The following is a 13,880-nucleotide window of genomic DNA, read 5'->3' as shown; positions in this document are numbered from 1 at the left end:
GAAAAGTTGTCCTTCAAAACTTATGAATGGAATGCAATTCACTTACGTGTCACTTCTTTTCAGTACAAACACTCGAGGAAATTCGGAGTCAATTCGCTCAAAATTACGGCAGTTCAAACCTTCCAGCAATTGTTGTTTCTACCAGAACAAATTAAATGGGTCACTTTTTCTTCGTTTATTCTGTAGAAAATCGATCAAAATGCTTCCATTTATTTTTGCACGTAGCAAATAAATGAAATTTTAAAGAAAGAACTTGTTTTAATATTTTGTGGGAAAATGAAGCGATAATTAATAATTTTGATTGAACTCTTGGCAACCACTGCGAATTATTTGAAAAAAAAAATTTTGCTTTCATCGTCGACAGCTATTCAGCTTGTTTCATGGTTTTCATTTCTTCCGGGAAAGTATTGCCTTCCTGTGGTGCCTTATTGGACCATACATTTAGTCTGAGGTAAGGAGAAAATTGAATTTGATCATTTTCTGGCGTTAGATAATGAAGCTAAAAAGTGAGTTCGCAAATGAACAGCGTTAATTTCCAGATCTTTCAGGGGTTTTGTTTTTGTTATAACAGCAAAACTGATCTTCAACTTTGCAGAAGAAAGTATATTTTTATTCAGTTTATTTTTCTTCTATACCATGACTAAGCACAATATTCAAAGCAACTATTTTTTCAGCTGTAGGAAAAAGAATCGCATTTTTTTCATTTACAATTCAATGCCGGTACTGAAATACGATAATTAGAAGAGTATTCTTCATGTGCTCTTGATAACAACCGGTTCTATTGTTTTCATATAATTATCCAGCTGAAATGATAACGAAAAATTCTTAACAAAGTTTTATGATGAGACGAATCGAAACACGTTTAAATGAATACTTGATTAAGTCTGGGCCAATATAACAGGAAAGAAAATACAAGATATCGTATAAAAATGCTTGAATTTTACCAAGTTGAATTGTTGAGTAAGGGTGATAAAGGTTGTCAAATTTGGAAATTTTTTTCAGCGAGTGACAAAGAAAAATTTGTTTGAACTAGCCCTCCAAAAAAAAAAAACATTCACGCCGTTTGAGGATTAGCGAGTTTTCGAATCGCAACCCGAGGCGATATCTGAATCATAGTCAGTCTTCGGCGCGAGCGAAACAAAAACTTTGAAGCTATCACTATACTCTACAGAAAGCATTTGATAACTACAGTATTTACAGCACGAGTTATTTTGACTTCATTAACATGTTTATATTCGTGCCTTTCCAATTTATTATTTATTTATAGCTTTCGGTTCGCTACACAAGGGAAAATCTATAAGGAATCGAGCTCTTTGTCCCAACGGTTAGGAATTCATTAAGTGCATCAAACTTTGAAATTCTCTTCTGTTGTACTCCGTTTTACAAAGCAACGTACCCTCGTTTTATTGTCTCCTGGAGGTAGGTCGCTTTAAATTTTGTTAATTGAATGTGTAAAATATCGTTTACTGCTCTAACCGCGCTAAAATATGTGTTTCGTAAACTATATTTTTGAAATATTCTAATAACAACCCTGTCTTGATCGTTGGAAGTTTTTTGGCATGGAGTTTGTCCGTCCTCGTTACAAAACGGAGTGAAACGGCGCTGCTATTGAAGGTAAAGAGCCAGAATTTTAGTTATATTTCGTCTTATTTATCCGCATTCATGGTCGACAATTAGACGATAGTGGCTACTTTTGCATAATTATTAGTTTTCTTGTCAAATAGAAGCTTTGTTTTTGCCATAGTCTAACTTTTTGCCAAACTGTCGAGTTTGAGCTGCAACAGGGACAATATTTCATAATCAGTTCCGGACTTTTGTCGCCTATGTTCACGAACGTTTGGGTAAACATTATAGTACCCCTCGCTGAGCGTTTGTTTCGGTATAAATTAAGCTTAAAAAAGTTTAATTTATCACGTTATTGAGTTTTGTAAAATTGCGAACACCGTCTCATACGCTTTTCAAGTGCTAAAAATCCGTTAATCTTGAGACAAAAAATCTTCCACATTGCACATCGCTTTTTGCAATGCAGTGTAAAACGGAAGATTATAAAGCTCTTAAAGCGTAACAATTGGGATATTTGTATAGACAACTTGTCTGAGTTATCGTAAGAAACCCCACTATTACCATTTGTTATACATAGCAACCGCAGGCTGCCCGCCATTATTAGCTTTAATTTTCAACGACAGAGCACCGTCGCGTTTACGACAGTTTTGGCGGGTGTTTTAATTTCAGCCGAATCATACAGCTGTTGCCGCTTTTTAAGTTCTGTCTCTGCCCGCGGGCTGCATTGACGGAAGAATTTAATTAAGAGTGATATTGCGTACACAATGCAACCACGCAACATTGCTTCCCGAAAAGTCAACACCGATCACTTATAATGTGGCGAGCCAGGCGACGCGTTATTAGGAGTCTGGGCGCTAACTGTTTTGCTTCCCACGGATATCGCATATAGCATGTACAAGGAAGCTTTTGTTTTGGTCTACGGATATTGTTAAGCCTCCGACGAGTAGGCTCAAAGATCCGCGACCTCCTGTTTTCCGCCCCCGAGTCCGGAAGTTTTTACTCGGAGATGGTGCCCTGAAGTTGATCTTTTTCTTTCACTCGCTAACGCCTCAATTTCGAGAGAAGCAAGTTTCCCTCAATGTAGCTAGTGCAAGTGTGGCAGTTTGTCTCAACTACGTTTCGTGCCTTGCTACATCGCCGTAAAAGTACCGAGCTTCCTGTTCCTCAACCGCTGGTCAAAGGGGAAGCAAGCCCTGGGAATGCGCAAGTGTAGACCAACGAGCCTTCGAACGAGGCGAAAACTTGGGCATGCGCACAAGTCTTCCAAAAGTATTAAGCTCGGGTTTTACAAAGACGCGACGTTGTTTGCATATTTCACTACTCTAAGTAAATAAATAGAGTAATTTCCATAGATAATCTCAATGTCGCTGACAAATATTATTGAGGCGCGTTATTTCGAATCGCCGGACATAAAACACAATGCAGGGAGTTAAATTGAGATTTGAAGATTCTTTTTTTTCTCTCTGACTGATTGGCTTCAAAAAAGTGTTTGTTTTCTTTTTCTTTTGTAAAACTGCGAGCAAGATGTGTACTTATTGGTAAAAGGCGCTGAATTCTAAGCAGGTGTTATTTGGACGACGTTCGTCACGTATCGAAAGCTATTCATTCGGCATTCGTGTCAGATTTGAATGAGTTTGATAAGAAAGAAATTCAAAAGTGGTGTTTCATACAAAGGGTTTCTTTCTTCCAACGATTCACAATTTATTGCTGTACTCTAAACAAATTCTGAAATATTTAAAACGCATTTTGAAATTCAAACAATTCCGGCTTAAAAATTAGTAAGTGTCAATCACTTTTCTCCTTTGTCCATCATTATCACTTCCCTGGACGATAAATTTGATATTTGCCCGTTCAATCGTTGAAAAGCGGCAAAATTGCGTCCGTCGTTTGAAGCTTCGGTCCGTCCTCGCAAACATCTGAAGAATCGCCATTGAAGTTAGGGAACTCACTAGCGCTTAGCAGCTGAGGTAACATAAATTTTTACGAAAGTCATTAATTTTGTTCACATATATACATCCTTTAATTCGACCTTCGATTCAGTGGATTGGAGCGCAAAATACCAACAAAACTACAGATGAAAAGAGAACCGGAGCTTAAACACGCCAGGAAAATACGCTAAATAATTTTTTTCAGTGGGATCATTTTTTAAACGTTTTCTTTTTCCGGCGCTGGTCAATTAAAAGGCAAGGAATTAAGATTCAAATTGATGTTGCTTTAGAACGATCTGCCGCTGTGTTCCTTGTATGATCAATGTAGATCTGAATATTCACAAGATAAAGAGCACTTTTATTGAGAACCAGTAAAATCAGCCAATTTGCTTGGAACATCAAAAGGGATTACATTGTTATCCCAGCGAGTTTAACTTATTTTGAAATGATATGTTTTGCAGTTAACTTCAAATTTAGTCGAAGCCGAGGAATTAAATTGGTGACTTTTGAATTTAGGCTCTATGTAATCTATAAAAGGAAACCTGAGAAGAGATTCATATAGACAGCTTTTGTCAAATCCGACTAGCTCTGAGGATGATTTCGAAACCGCCATTAGAATTGCTAAAACTTTTCGGGAACAAAAGCCAAGGGACACCTTTTCTTTGTTGTTCGTTTGGAGTAAAATAAAATAAACAATTTTCGTGTCCGGACTAAAAATTGCTTTCGCCTCGGGGCAATTTTAAACGAGGTCAGCGTTTAAAAAATGCCTCCCACCATGAATGGCGTCAAAAAAAACTCAATTTAGACACACGCAATATTGATATTTTGACTTCACTTATGAGATCAACTTCCAGAAATCACATCAACTAAAGTAAAGTCGTTCGTGCTTTCGAAAGAGGAGTCCTTAAATTCTTTTTTGTGTCATTTCAAAAAAAAAAAAAACACTCGCTCGAAATTACAACGAATGAAGTTAAAGTGCTCTAACTCAACGTCCCTACAGAATATAATTATTCAAAGACTGCAATGCTTTGTGCCACGGCTACAACAGGTGACTGTAATAGTTAAATACTGTTATGTTTGTATTTTGTAAACGCAGTTTATATTTTTCGCCGCATACACGTTACCTGCATGTTACTTTTCTCCCCTATGTGAAGAAAATATGATTGATTTTAATATAGCAATGCTTTTAGAGAAAGATGAAACCACGAAATCCAAAGTAGACGTAAATTTTAAACCTCCAAAACCTAGCTCAAGGTGAAATTAGACGAAAATCTTATTTTATTTGGATCTTGTCTAAACAGGCAAGCTTACACTCTTCAATAGGTGACGAATCTTAATGCTGCGGAGTTAAAATTAATGTTAGTGCCAAAACTTTTCCTTATCAACTGGACTGTGATCTGTACTTGCACAAGCTGGTATTTTAATTTCTCTTTCAGTTCTGTCATTTCCCCCGCTATTTTGAGCTTCCGATCGATCCGGAAAGCTTTTATGACGATGAGTTATTACTGAAAGGCGACAAATTAAAGTGACAAATTCTTCCTTGTCACAATTTCAGCGTGGTATTGGTTTATGAGTTTTCTGAAGAGTAAATTTATTTGAAAACAGGTGATTCGATTGTTGTAGTTGATATTTTTGCTCCGACGTTCTTTTTGGCGTTTCTTTTGGTCCATTCTTCGTGTAACGCTCAATGAAATGTTCGCCGCAGGGTCCCAGCAAGAGAACGAAAATTTACGACTGCGACACAACATAAATAAACTGCAAAAGAACTCTCCATATTTCTTTACCGCGACTTCGCTGGTCGCGAAAAGGATCTCGGGTAAGCATTAAATTTCGAGTGGGACTGGGAAGAGCTTGACTGAGTTTTCACGGTGAGAGTCGATGAAAATTTCTTCTTGGTTGACAGGCAGATGGTGTCTACTTTTATGTTTTCTTAGCTCTTTGAATGACAACCGGCGCTTCTAATAGTCGAATAAAGTTCAGGAAGGAACGTTTTTCCAAAGCTTATTCCTCAAGTTTCTTCGATTCTCAGTCTATTTGATCCGGCTTTCCGTTGTAACTAAATCTTACCCATTATTTGGCAGTTTGATTCATATTTTAATTGTATGGTCGTCAGGAAAAGTGTGTGTAATTTAAAACTACCTTTTCTAGCGCCTACCTGCCCTAAAAGAACGATTACTTTGGCTCTGCCTAATGTGTATGTATAGTTCGACCGTGTCAATTGCAAGAGCTCTCAGCGGACAATACCTATACACTTCAACCCCTATTAAAAGGCCACCCTCGGGGGAAAAGGATAGTGGCTGCTAAAGGGGGCTGGCCGCTTAATAGAGGTAAAACAAGAGAAAAGCCATCATCGGGACGCCTAATAGCAGTGGCTGTTTAGGGGTTCAATTGTATGTTATTGAACTAGTGTGAGGTCCGTATTGGAGAAATATTAACCTTTTTTTGCAGGTTTGTGGACCGAGCCGCAAGCGAGGTCCATAAACGTGCAAAAAAAAAAAAGGAACGATTTCATACAGATTTATGGCAGATTCTTGTAGACAATATTTGATTGCCGGCTCAACTTATACTCAACTTATACTCGAAATTTTTGCCCAGTGGGTACAAGAGCCGTTTCCACCATAAATAAGACTTCTTGATTTATTTTCGTGACTTTTTTTAGCATACTTTTATTCGTATTTTTCATATTGTATGGCACTCAAGAATCATTCGGCTGAGAGCTGCTCAATGTTATAAAAGCTTTTAACGGCATTGTAATGTATATTCAATGTTTTTTGAGTATCGATAATTATAAAACGAGGAATCTTCTACCGATGACAACCATGTTATTTTTACAAAATAGCCAATCCAAAACTTAAATAATCCTTAGAACAATATTACCTTGAAAATCTGCAATGTTCTTAGAGGGTGGTAAAGGGTATTTTCGTGACCCGTGATCGGCCCTTTTTATTTCCTGTGAAATGTGAAATAGCCATTTTTTTCCTCGTGAATCGTGTTTTCCATAGTCGCCGTGAACCGTGATTTTCCAAAACGTTCTCTTTTATTTTCCGCGAAGCGTGAAATGCTAATGTTGTATTTTTCGTGAATTGTGAAAGGGCTGCTTTATTTTCCGTGAAACGTGATCTATACCCCCCTTTACCAACCTCTTCTTAGAACAGCCTGGCCGAAAGTTTTCCCTTCGCACTCAGTTCCATTAACATGTTAAAAAGCGCATACTGAAAAGTTCTTTATTTTATGCTTTGTCAAAATGGCAGTGTTTTATGGCGCTTTATTTTGGCTTCGGTCCATTAACGCCATCATTAGAAATAATAACCATAAGCTTTGTCAACCAATAATTATAATATTTACATTCTAATAGGATGTATTATCTCGAATCCAGTGAGCCCTACAATATTTAACAAACTGAAATTAAGACAAAGCAAAAAACCCTATCTAACTTAAATATGTATAAACAGTACGCAACTAACTAACATAAATAGCTTTCTAAAAAATAAACATCCTTAGTTAAGTTTTAAAACAGTCCACACTGTCCGCCTTCTTAATATCCTCTGGCATTGAATTTCACAATTTCGGTGCGGCAAGCAAAAAGCTCTACAACCATGAAGGTCAGCCTTTTCAATTGTTTGAAAAGAAGTACAGCACAAAAGCAATTAAATCTCTGTCAATAATATGTTCTCTAAACACTTAATGCCAAGAGGAAGTAAAGGTGAGCTTGAAAATCAATACAACACATAATTATATGCACCAAGCACAGTTTACCTTATAATTTAGCTGAGTAAACTCTCAGCCAGCGAACGCAGTCCCCTCTTATCGACCAGGAGCGGTTGGCTGAATTTGCAGCTGGAATAGCCTATCTGTGTGCGCATGCGTTGATCGGAGACCAAAATGGACGCTGCAAGACTTGAGTTTACAAAGCGAAAAGGTGTTTTTATTACACTGTGTAAGTTTATATATATATCGGTGGAGTTGTACTGTAAAACTTTAACCACAACATGGTTATTAATTTAAAACTGGTTACAAAAGCCAGCCAATGGGACGTAACGATTTTGGGTGCCACCAAACGTACAAAAGCCTCCAATTTGTCAGGCAAACAAATATTTACATTTTGATTTGGTTTAATGCGATGATCGATTCGCGACCGCTACACTGTCAATAGTTCCATCTTGGTGGCGAATACGTCCCGTAAGCTTAGCTGCTTAACAAAAAAACAAAACAATAAACCAATTTCTCTCAGTCAGATTACAGGCCATTGTTCAGGAACGATGGGATACCGCTTAAAAGGAAACCGTACGCGTGAAGATTTGTTTATATATTATTTATTTGTGTTATTTAACGGCGTAGAGAGGAGGAAATTTTCATCGTTCGGATGGTTTATAGGTCTGTGTTGTCATCGTTGTTTTGTAAATGCCGTCATAAGTTCGCTTTGTTTGATGTTGTATGTGTGTATTTCCAAAGCGTGACTAATTTCTTGATGTTAGAGATCCAGATGACAGCTTTTTACTGCAGACCCAGGATGTAATATTTGTGGCGGTTTCTTTCATGGCTAGCTCAAGTGAGTACAGTTAAGATACTTAGGTATCTGACGCATCAATTAATTGATATTATCAACAACTCAGGGAACACGCACTTTAAGTAATATTCTTGAGGCGTAATTACGTTGTATTTTCAAGCTATCTTTCACTTCTTCTCGGAATTACGAATCAAGAACATGTTCTTGATAGAGATTTGCTTTTGTGCTGAATATTACAAACATATGCCTGAGGCAAAGTTAATACTTTCAATGGATAACTCCAGGCAGGCCAGCTAAATGGAGGAGTTTACACAAGTTTAGCTCTCTCGTCAGAGTTTTCTCGATTTCGTGAGCTGCTTGCTTTGAAAAACAGTACTGTTTGAGGAACCATGCTGTTTATTAACGGTTGAGTCGATGTTATGGAGATTTAATTAGAGTTCTTGTAATCGAGAATGTAATTGTAAGTGAGCTTAACCCTAAAAAACAGAAGCCGGTTTGAGCCAAACAAACAAATTCGTTTTACAAATAAACCATATTTGCTGTGTTGACGTACAACAAATGCGAGATTCCTAATATATTTGCCATTAATTCGCAAGATGCTGTGCATATGGTGAACGCGCGGATTATAATGCAAAAACCGCATAACAACACCCCCCAGATAAGTTACCAACTGGTAAGGTATTCAAGCCTCACCTTACGACATAGATTAAAATAAATCAGTGTCTACTGGACGCCTTGTAGCATGTGAAGTGCATTCAAGTGTTGATGAAATCTTGCCTCTCAGTTGTATTTACCAGGTGCACGCGGGATAAATTTGGTCCCCAAAGCCTGGGAATAAAATGTATTGGGCCAACACAAGAAATACTGATGAAGGAAAAAGTAGTTATTTTGCTTATTTAAGTTTTAATGTATTCTTTTGCTGTATGATATTCTCTGTATTATGCAAAATAAAATGGTTGTTGTTGTTGTTAGTAATTCGCAGAGCTGTGTAGGGGATCGTTAAAACAAGCTTTGTTTTGATATTAAGCGTATCTTAAGTTATTACTACTGGTTCTACCTGTTTCTTTTTGCTATTTCATTTTTTTTTTGTCATGCATCTTAAAGTCGTTCAACGACTTAAAAAAAAAATGAACAGATTTAAACAATTTCTCCTTACGGTCGGCGTTTTCTGATGAAATAACTTTCGATTAGTTAAAAACGTCTTCTCTGTATCGGGAAGCAACTAGATCTTCAGTCGAAAATTTATCTAAAAATCAACAAAAGCACTAGTCCCTTAATTTCATCTAACCTCGTTCCCGAAAACTTCAAATGATTGCTTAAAAGAAAAACACCACATAATTACATTATATATTTCGGAAGTATTGATTTCCTGAAAGAAATTTCTTTAGCACCTTCTGTGTAGAGATCTATTAAGATGGAGTTGAAAACTGCCGTCTAAATTCTATCGGGTATCCAAAATTACTTGCTGGAGCATTATTTCCAGAGCCGAAATATGTATTTCCTGAGCTAATCTTGCTTTCATGAAGCTCAAAATGCGTCTGAAACATGTAGGTCCTCGTCTGCCTTTAGTTCTAAACCGGGTGGCTTAACTTCCACAATAAATGGCCAGAGGAAGAAACGGGTTCTGGCCCAGAACACCTCATCCTTTCTGGGATGTTTTATTCTTTTTGGACAATGAGTCAAAGAAGAATACGTCCATTAATTAAACAACACAATTAAATTAAAACAATTTGTCAGTTATGAAACAATCAGTGACAGTGACTCTTAAATAATGATTTCATTAAGCTCATTGAGGTGTACAAACCAGGTACCAGTCTGATAGTTGACTAGGGCTGCGCTCTAGTCAACTATCACGCGATAGAAATCTCTAGCTCATATTCTAATTGTTAAGTAGAGCTTGACACTAACATTACGGTTTATTTTTGTTTTTGGTTCAGGGCCATGAAAAAAGCATCTGACGTAGTCCAGAGGGCATCAGAACAAAATGATTAGTAACATTGGCGCTATTCAAACAAGGGCGACAGCACGCAACTGTAGAGATCGGAAGCCATCGACATTATCTCGCCCAGCAACTGGTTTCCCTTGCCTCGATCGCCTAAAGCTACGCCGTCCGGACGCGAAAGTAATTATCAACGTTGGAGGGCGTAGATTTGTAACATGGAAAAACACGCTGAAACGTTTTCCTCAAACTCTCTTAGGCTCAGAGGAATTGGCGGCGCGTTTTTATGACCAGGACAAAAAGGAGTATTTTATAGATCGGGATCCACACTTATTTCGCTACATATTAAACTATTATCGATGTGGTAAACTCCATCGCTCGTTCGAGGATTGTAATGCTTCGTTCGAAGAGGAACTGCTCTTTTATGGAATTATGCCACAGGAAGTTCATGATTGTTGTTTTGATGACGACAACGAAGACAATAACGCTGACGATAGTAAAAGCTCGGCGTCCGGGCCTACTTGTGATAAAACAGAACACGTAAGAACTCGAGGTTGGATTGGCCGCGCGCGAAACTGGACCTGGGTGTTGCTCGAAGGCCAAGCCGAATCTGGATTCAGAGCGTTTTTTGGTATGGTTATTATTTACATCATAGGACTTTTCATTATTCTTAGCATTTTTACCACCGTCTATGAAACTGTTCCTTGCGAGAATGTGGAAAAAGTTTGCGACGAACGAATGCGAATTCTCGATCTTTTGGATATGATTTGCGTCGGTGTTTTTACAGTGGAATTCAGCCTCAGACTGCTGGTTTGTCCGAGTGTTTTGGAATTTGCCAAGAACGCCATGAACATTATCGATTTTTTATCGATCTTACCCTTTTATCTGACTATTTTGCTACAATCTGTGGTCGGGTCAAACTTAGAGGCTTTTGTAGTTCTTCGTGTTTTGAGAATATTCAGGGTGTTCAAGTTAACAAGACATTCCAAACGGCTGCAAAGATTTGGAGCTGCCATGGCGAGCTGTGTGGGAGACCTCGCGTCGTTGATGTTTGTATTGGTGATAGCTATCGTGGTGTTTTCCAGCATAATGTACTTTATTGAACGCAAAGCAGTGGAAGGAAAGTTTACCAGCATCCCCGATAGTATGTGGTACACCATTGTGACAATGATTACATTAGGGTAAGTTATTGTATTACGTTTAGTGATTAAATGAATTAAGCTGAGTTTCAATTACATGATGGGTAATCAATAATTACATAAAGTCGAGTGGTAATGTATCCGAGTAAGTAATTATATATATATATATATATAATTTATGTTTCTATTAGAATTGGTTATGATTACAATGGGAATAATATGATAATGTTGGGTGAAATGTTATTCGGTTAGAATAGATTATGATTGCATTATGGTAATTTACGGTGCCATTAGGTTTAGTTGTGATGACTTCACAGTGAGTTATTATTACATTAGAATGCGTTATGTTGCATTAGTATAACATATGGTTACATTAGGACAAGTAAGAACTATATAAAGGTGTGTGTTATGAGGACTTGAAGTGAACTTATAATCTTAATAAAAAAAGTTATGATGTGTGAACTCCGATTACAGCAGAGTAAATTATGATTATGGGTTATGATTGCATAAAAGAAATGTATGAGCAACCAAAACTAGCACAGCTAATAATTCTAAATTATGCAAATTATGCTAATTTATCAGTGATGTAATAAATTTTTGTACTTAGTTCGATTTGTTTATATTGGTACATTCGTTTAGTTTTTGTTCATTCTAACTGGGTTTCGTTTCAGGTATGGAGACATGGTTCCGTCAACATTTCTGGGTCAAGTTGTTGGAGCTATATGTTGTGTGGCTGGTGTGATACTCATCGCACTCCCAATCCCTATTATCCAGGAAAAAGACATATTCAAAAAACAAATGCTTAGTGTTTACAATGTGGATGACTTGCAGGCGAAAATTAAGCAGATGAAAAAGAGTGTGGACATACCCGAGCGAAGAACCTCGACGTGATCTTAACCCAAAACGTTCTAATGCTAGTCTCCTACGCAGACCCTTTTTAGGCTCGCTCGACACGCAATCTTCCTCTCCCACGGGGGAGGAAGATTGGGTGAGATCCCAAAGAGCCTCTGCGTAGGCTACCCTAATGCCAATACACCAAAATGCAAATTCTCTTCATAAGTTTCTATACATTTCCTATAATGTTAAGTAGGTGAATTTGTCAACACATCAGGAGTTGTTCATGTTATGTTATGTTTGCTAGTTTCTGTGCGCTAAGTTTGTTTTCAAAACTGCGTGTTTCTCTGTATTCTCAATGCCATTTTAATCGACTACGTAATCATAACAACTTTTCAATATGGATGTTCACTACCAGGGATACGATTGCCTAGTCGATGGTGTGTTCTCGGGGAGAGACTCCCATATAAAATGGTCGGGAATGTTCGTCGGAAAATTTGAATTAAACCTCTAAAGGAGAAAAATCTGGGCCTGGGTCGAGCTTTATTTGACTCCTAAAAACTACCACTTAAAACGGAATAAGCTCGATTATCAGCCGCTGTTCAGGATAGAAGCTGGCGTTAGTAGACCGGACGCGAGAGACTGGTGGAAATCGAGCCTAAAAACGGAAATAAGAGGGTTTTTTTTTCTATTATGTCTTCTAGTGCACCCTTAAAATTACTTCGACAACTACAAGAATAGTAGCGTTTTGTCATGAATACCTTGCGTGAGACCAGAATCCTTGATTTATACCCCTAAGCGATAGGACGAGCATCCCCGACCTTTTTCATATGGATGTTCCCCTCCCCAGGGCGTCTCTTGCGCATAACATCTCCCACATTGCGAAAACTGAAGCCTGACCAGACGTTTGCAGTGTTCTATTATGTTGAGTATGTCAAAACACTCGCAAAAAAAAGGAATATAGTTTAGAAAGCGGCGCATAAACTTGGGCTATAATGGACTTGCCGATGGGTTACCATTATAATTATCATTTATCAGTCATGACTGTTGCGTTGAATAACTGGATTTATTTACCTGGTGGTCTGAATAGCTATATTTAGCCAGCTGGTTCTTTAAATGTTAATCATCAGCAATTCATTCATTAAAATACTCATCACTGATTCAAAGAAAAGAGAGCGGTGGTTTACCTCAACTCGTCAACTCCAACAACTTCAAAAGCCTAGCACAGTAATTGGAAGCCATTTCCTGGGTTCATTCGTAATTTGATTCGTAGTCACCGTTTTTCTTATATAATTACCATAATTACTTGTACAGTCGCTTTGAGTTAGGCTCCAATGCATTTTAGAAAGTCTTTGTAATAAATGATGTATTTTAAGGTGGCTGTTTCCTTTTGAATATTGTCGCATTTAAATGCAGAACATGTTCATCATACATTTTAACACTTCGCGTATGGAATCGAGGTCAAAAAATTAAAATCTTCAATTGAAATGACGAGATATCTGAAAGCTGATATATAAGGCATGCGACAAATTACGCGCGTTATTAGAAGACTGCTTGCTAGTGGGACTGTGATTTGCTATGAGTAGTTAGAAATAATGATGGAACTTCCCCCGCTAGGTAAAGTTCATTTATTAACCAAACGCTGACGTTTAGAAAAAGAATAATTAATTGCACGAAAAGGAAAGAGAGAGTTTTAGGAAAATAGAGAAACTATAAGAGTTAATATATATTGCTTTACTGTTTCGGAATCGTTTTGAGAATATTATATTTTCGATTCATTGCAAATGTACGTTGGTTGTGAAACTAAAATTCGAGACAAAACACATTGAGGTGAAGGATTAGCTGATTAATGGGTAAATTAGCCGTTAATCTTAAGAACGTGCTTTTTTCGTCAACAAGCAAACGAGGCAGCTGGGTAAATCTAATAAATGATTTAAAAAATTTATGCTTCGCCTGCGAGATATTGTGCT

At 37.5% G+C, this 13,880-nt stretch overlaps 2 protein-coding genes across 4 annotated transcripts in view; one reads left to right on the top strand and one right to left on the bottom strand.

Moving 5' to 3' along the window:
* The window catches only part of LOC145502951 (uncharacterized), a 39,565-nt gene that overhangs the window by 8,605 nt on the left and 17,080 nt on the right, over nt 1–13,880 (bottom strand). The gene's annotated exons all lie outside the window — the stretch shown is intronic.
* Nucleotides 942–12,792, top strand: LOC145502955 (potassium voltage-gated channel protein Shal-like). Of its 3 annotated transcripts, none has more exons than XM_081482369.1 (3): nt 942–1,419; nt 9,936–11,118; nt 11,748–12,792. In XM_081482369.1, exons 2-3 carry the CDS (start codon nt 9,983–9,985, stop codon nt 11,965–11,967), a joined length of 1,356 nt encoding a protein of 451 aa, XP_081338495.1. In that variant the 5' UTR covers nt 942–1,419; nt 9,936–9,982; the 3' UTR covers nt 11,968–12,792. The 3 variants fall into 3 exon arrangements, with proteins under 3 accessions (XP_081338495.1, XP_081338493.1, XP_081338494.1); XM_081482367.1 differs by lacking the exon at nt 942–1,419 and adding an exon at nt 1,438–3,530; XM_081482368.1 differs by lacking the exon at nt 942–1,419 and adding an exon at nt 1,438–4,539.

Source organism: Orbicella franksi, chromosome 11 (assembly GCF_964199315.1).
Source record: "Orbicella franksi chromosome 11, jaOrbFran1.1, whole genome shotgun sequence".
NCBI classification, from domain to species: domain Eukaryota; kingdom Metazoa; phylum Cnidaria; class Anthozoa; order Scleractinia; family Merulinidae; genus Orbicella; species Orbicella franksi.
This window is presented reverse-complemented; position numbering and strand designations above follow the sequence as displayed.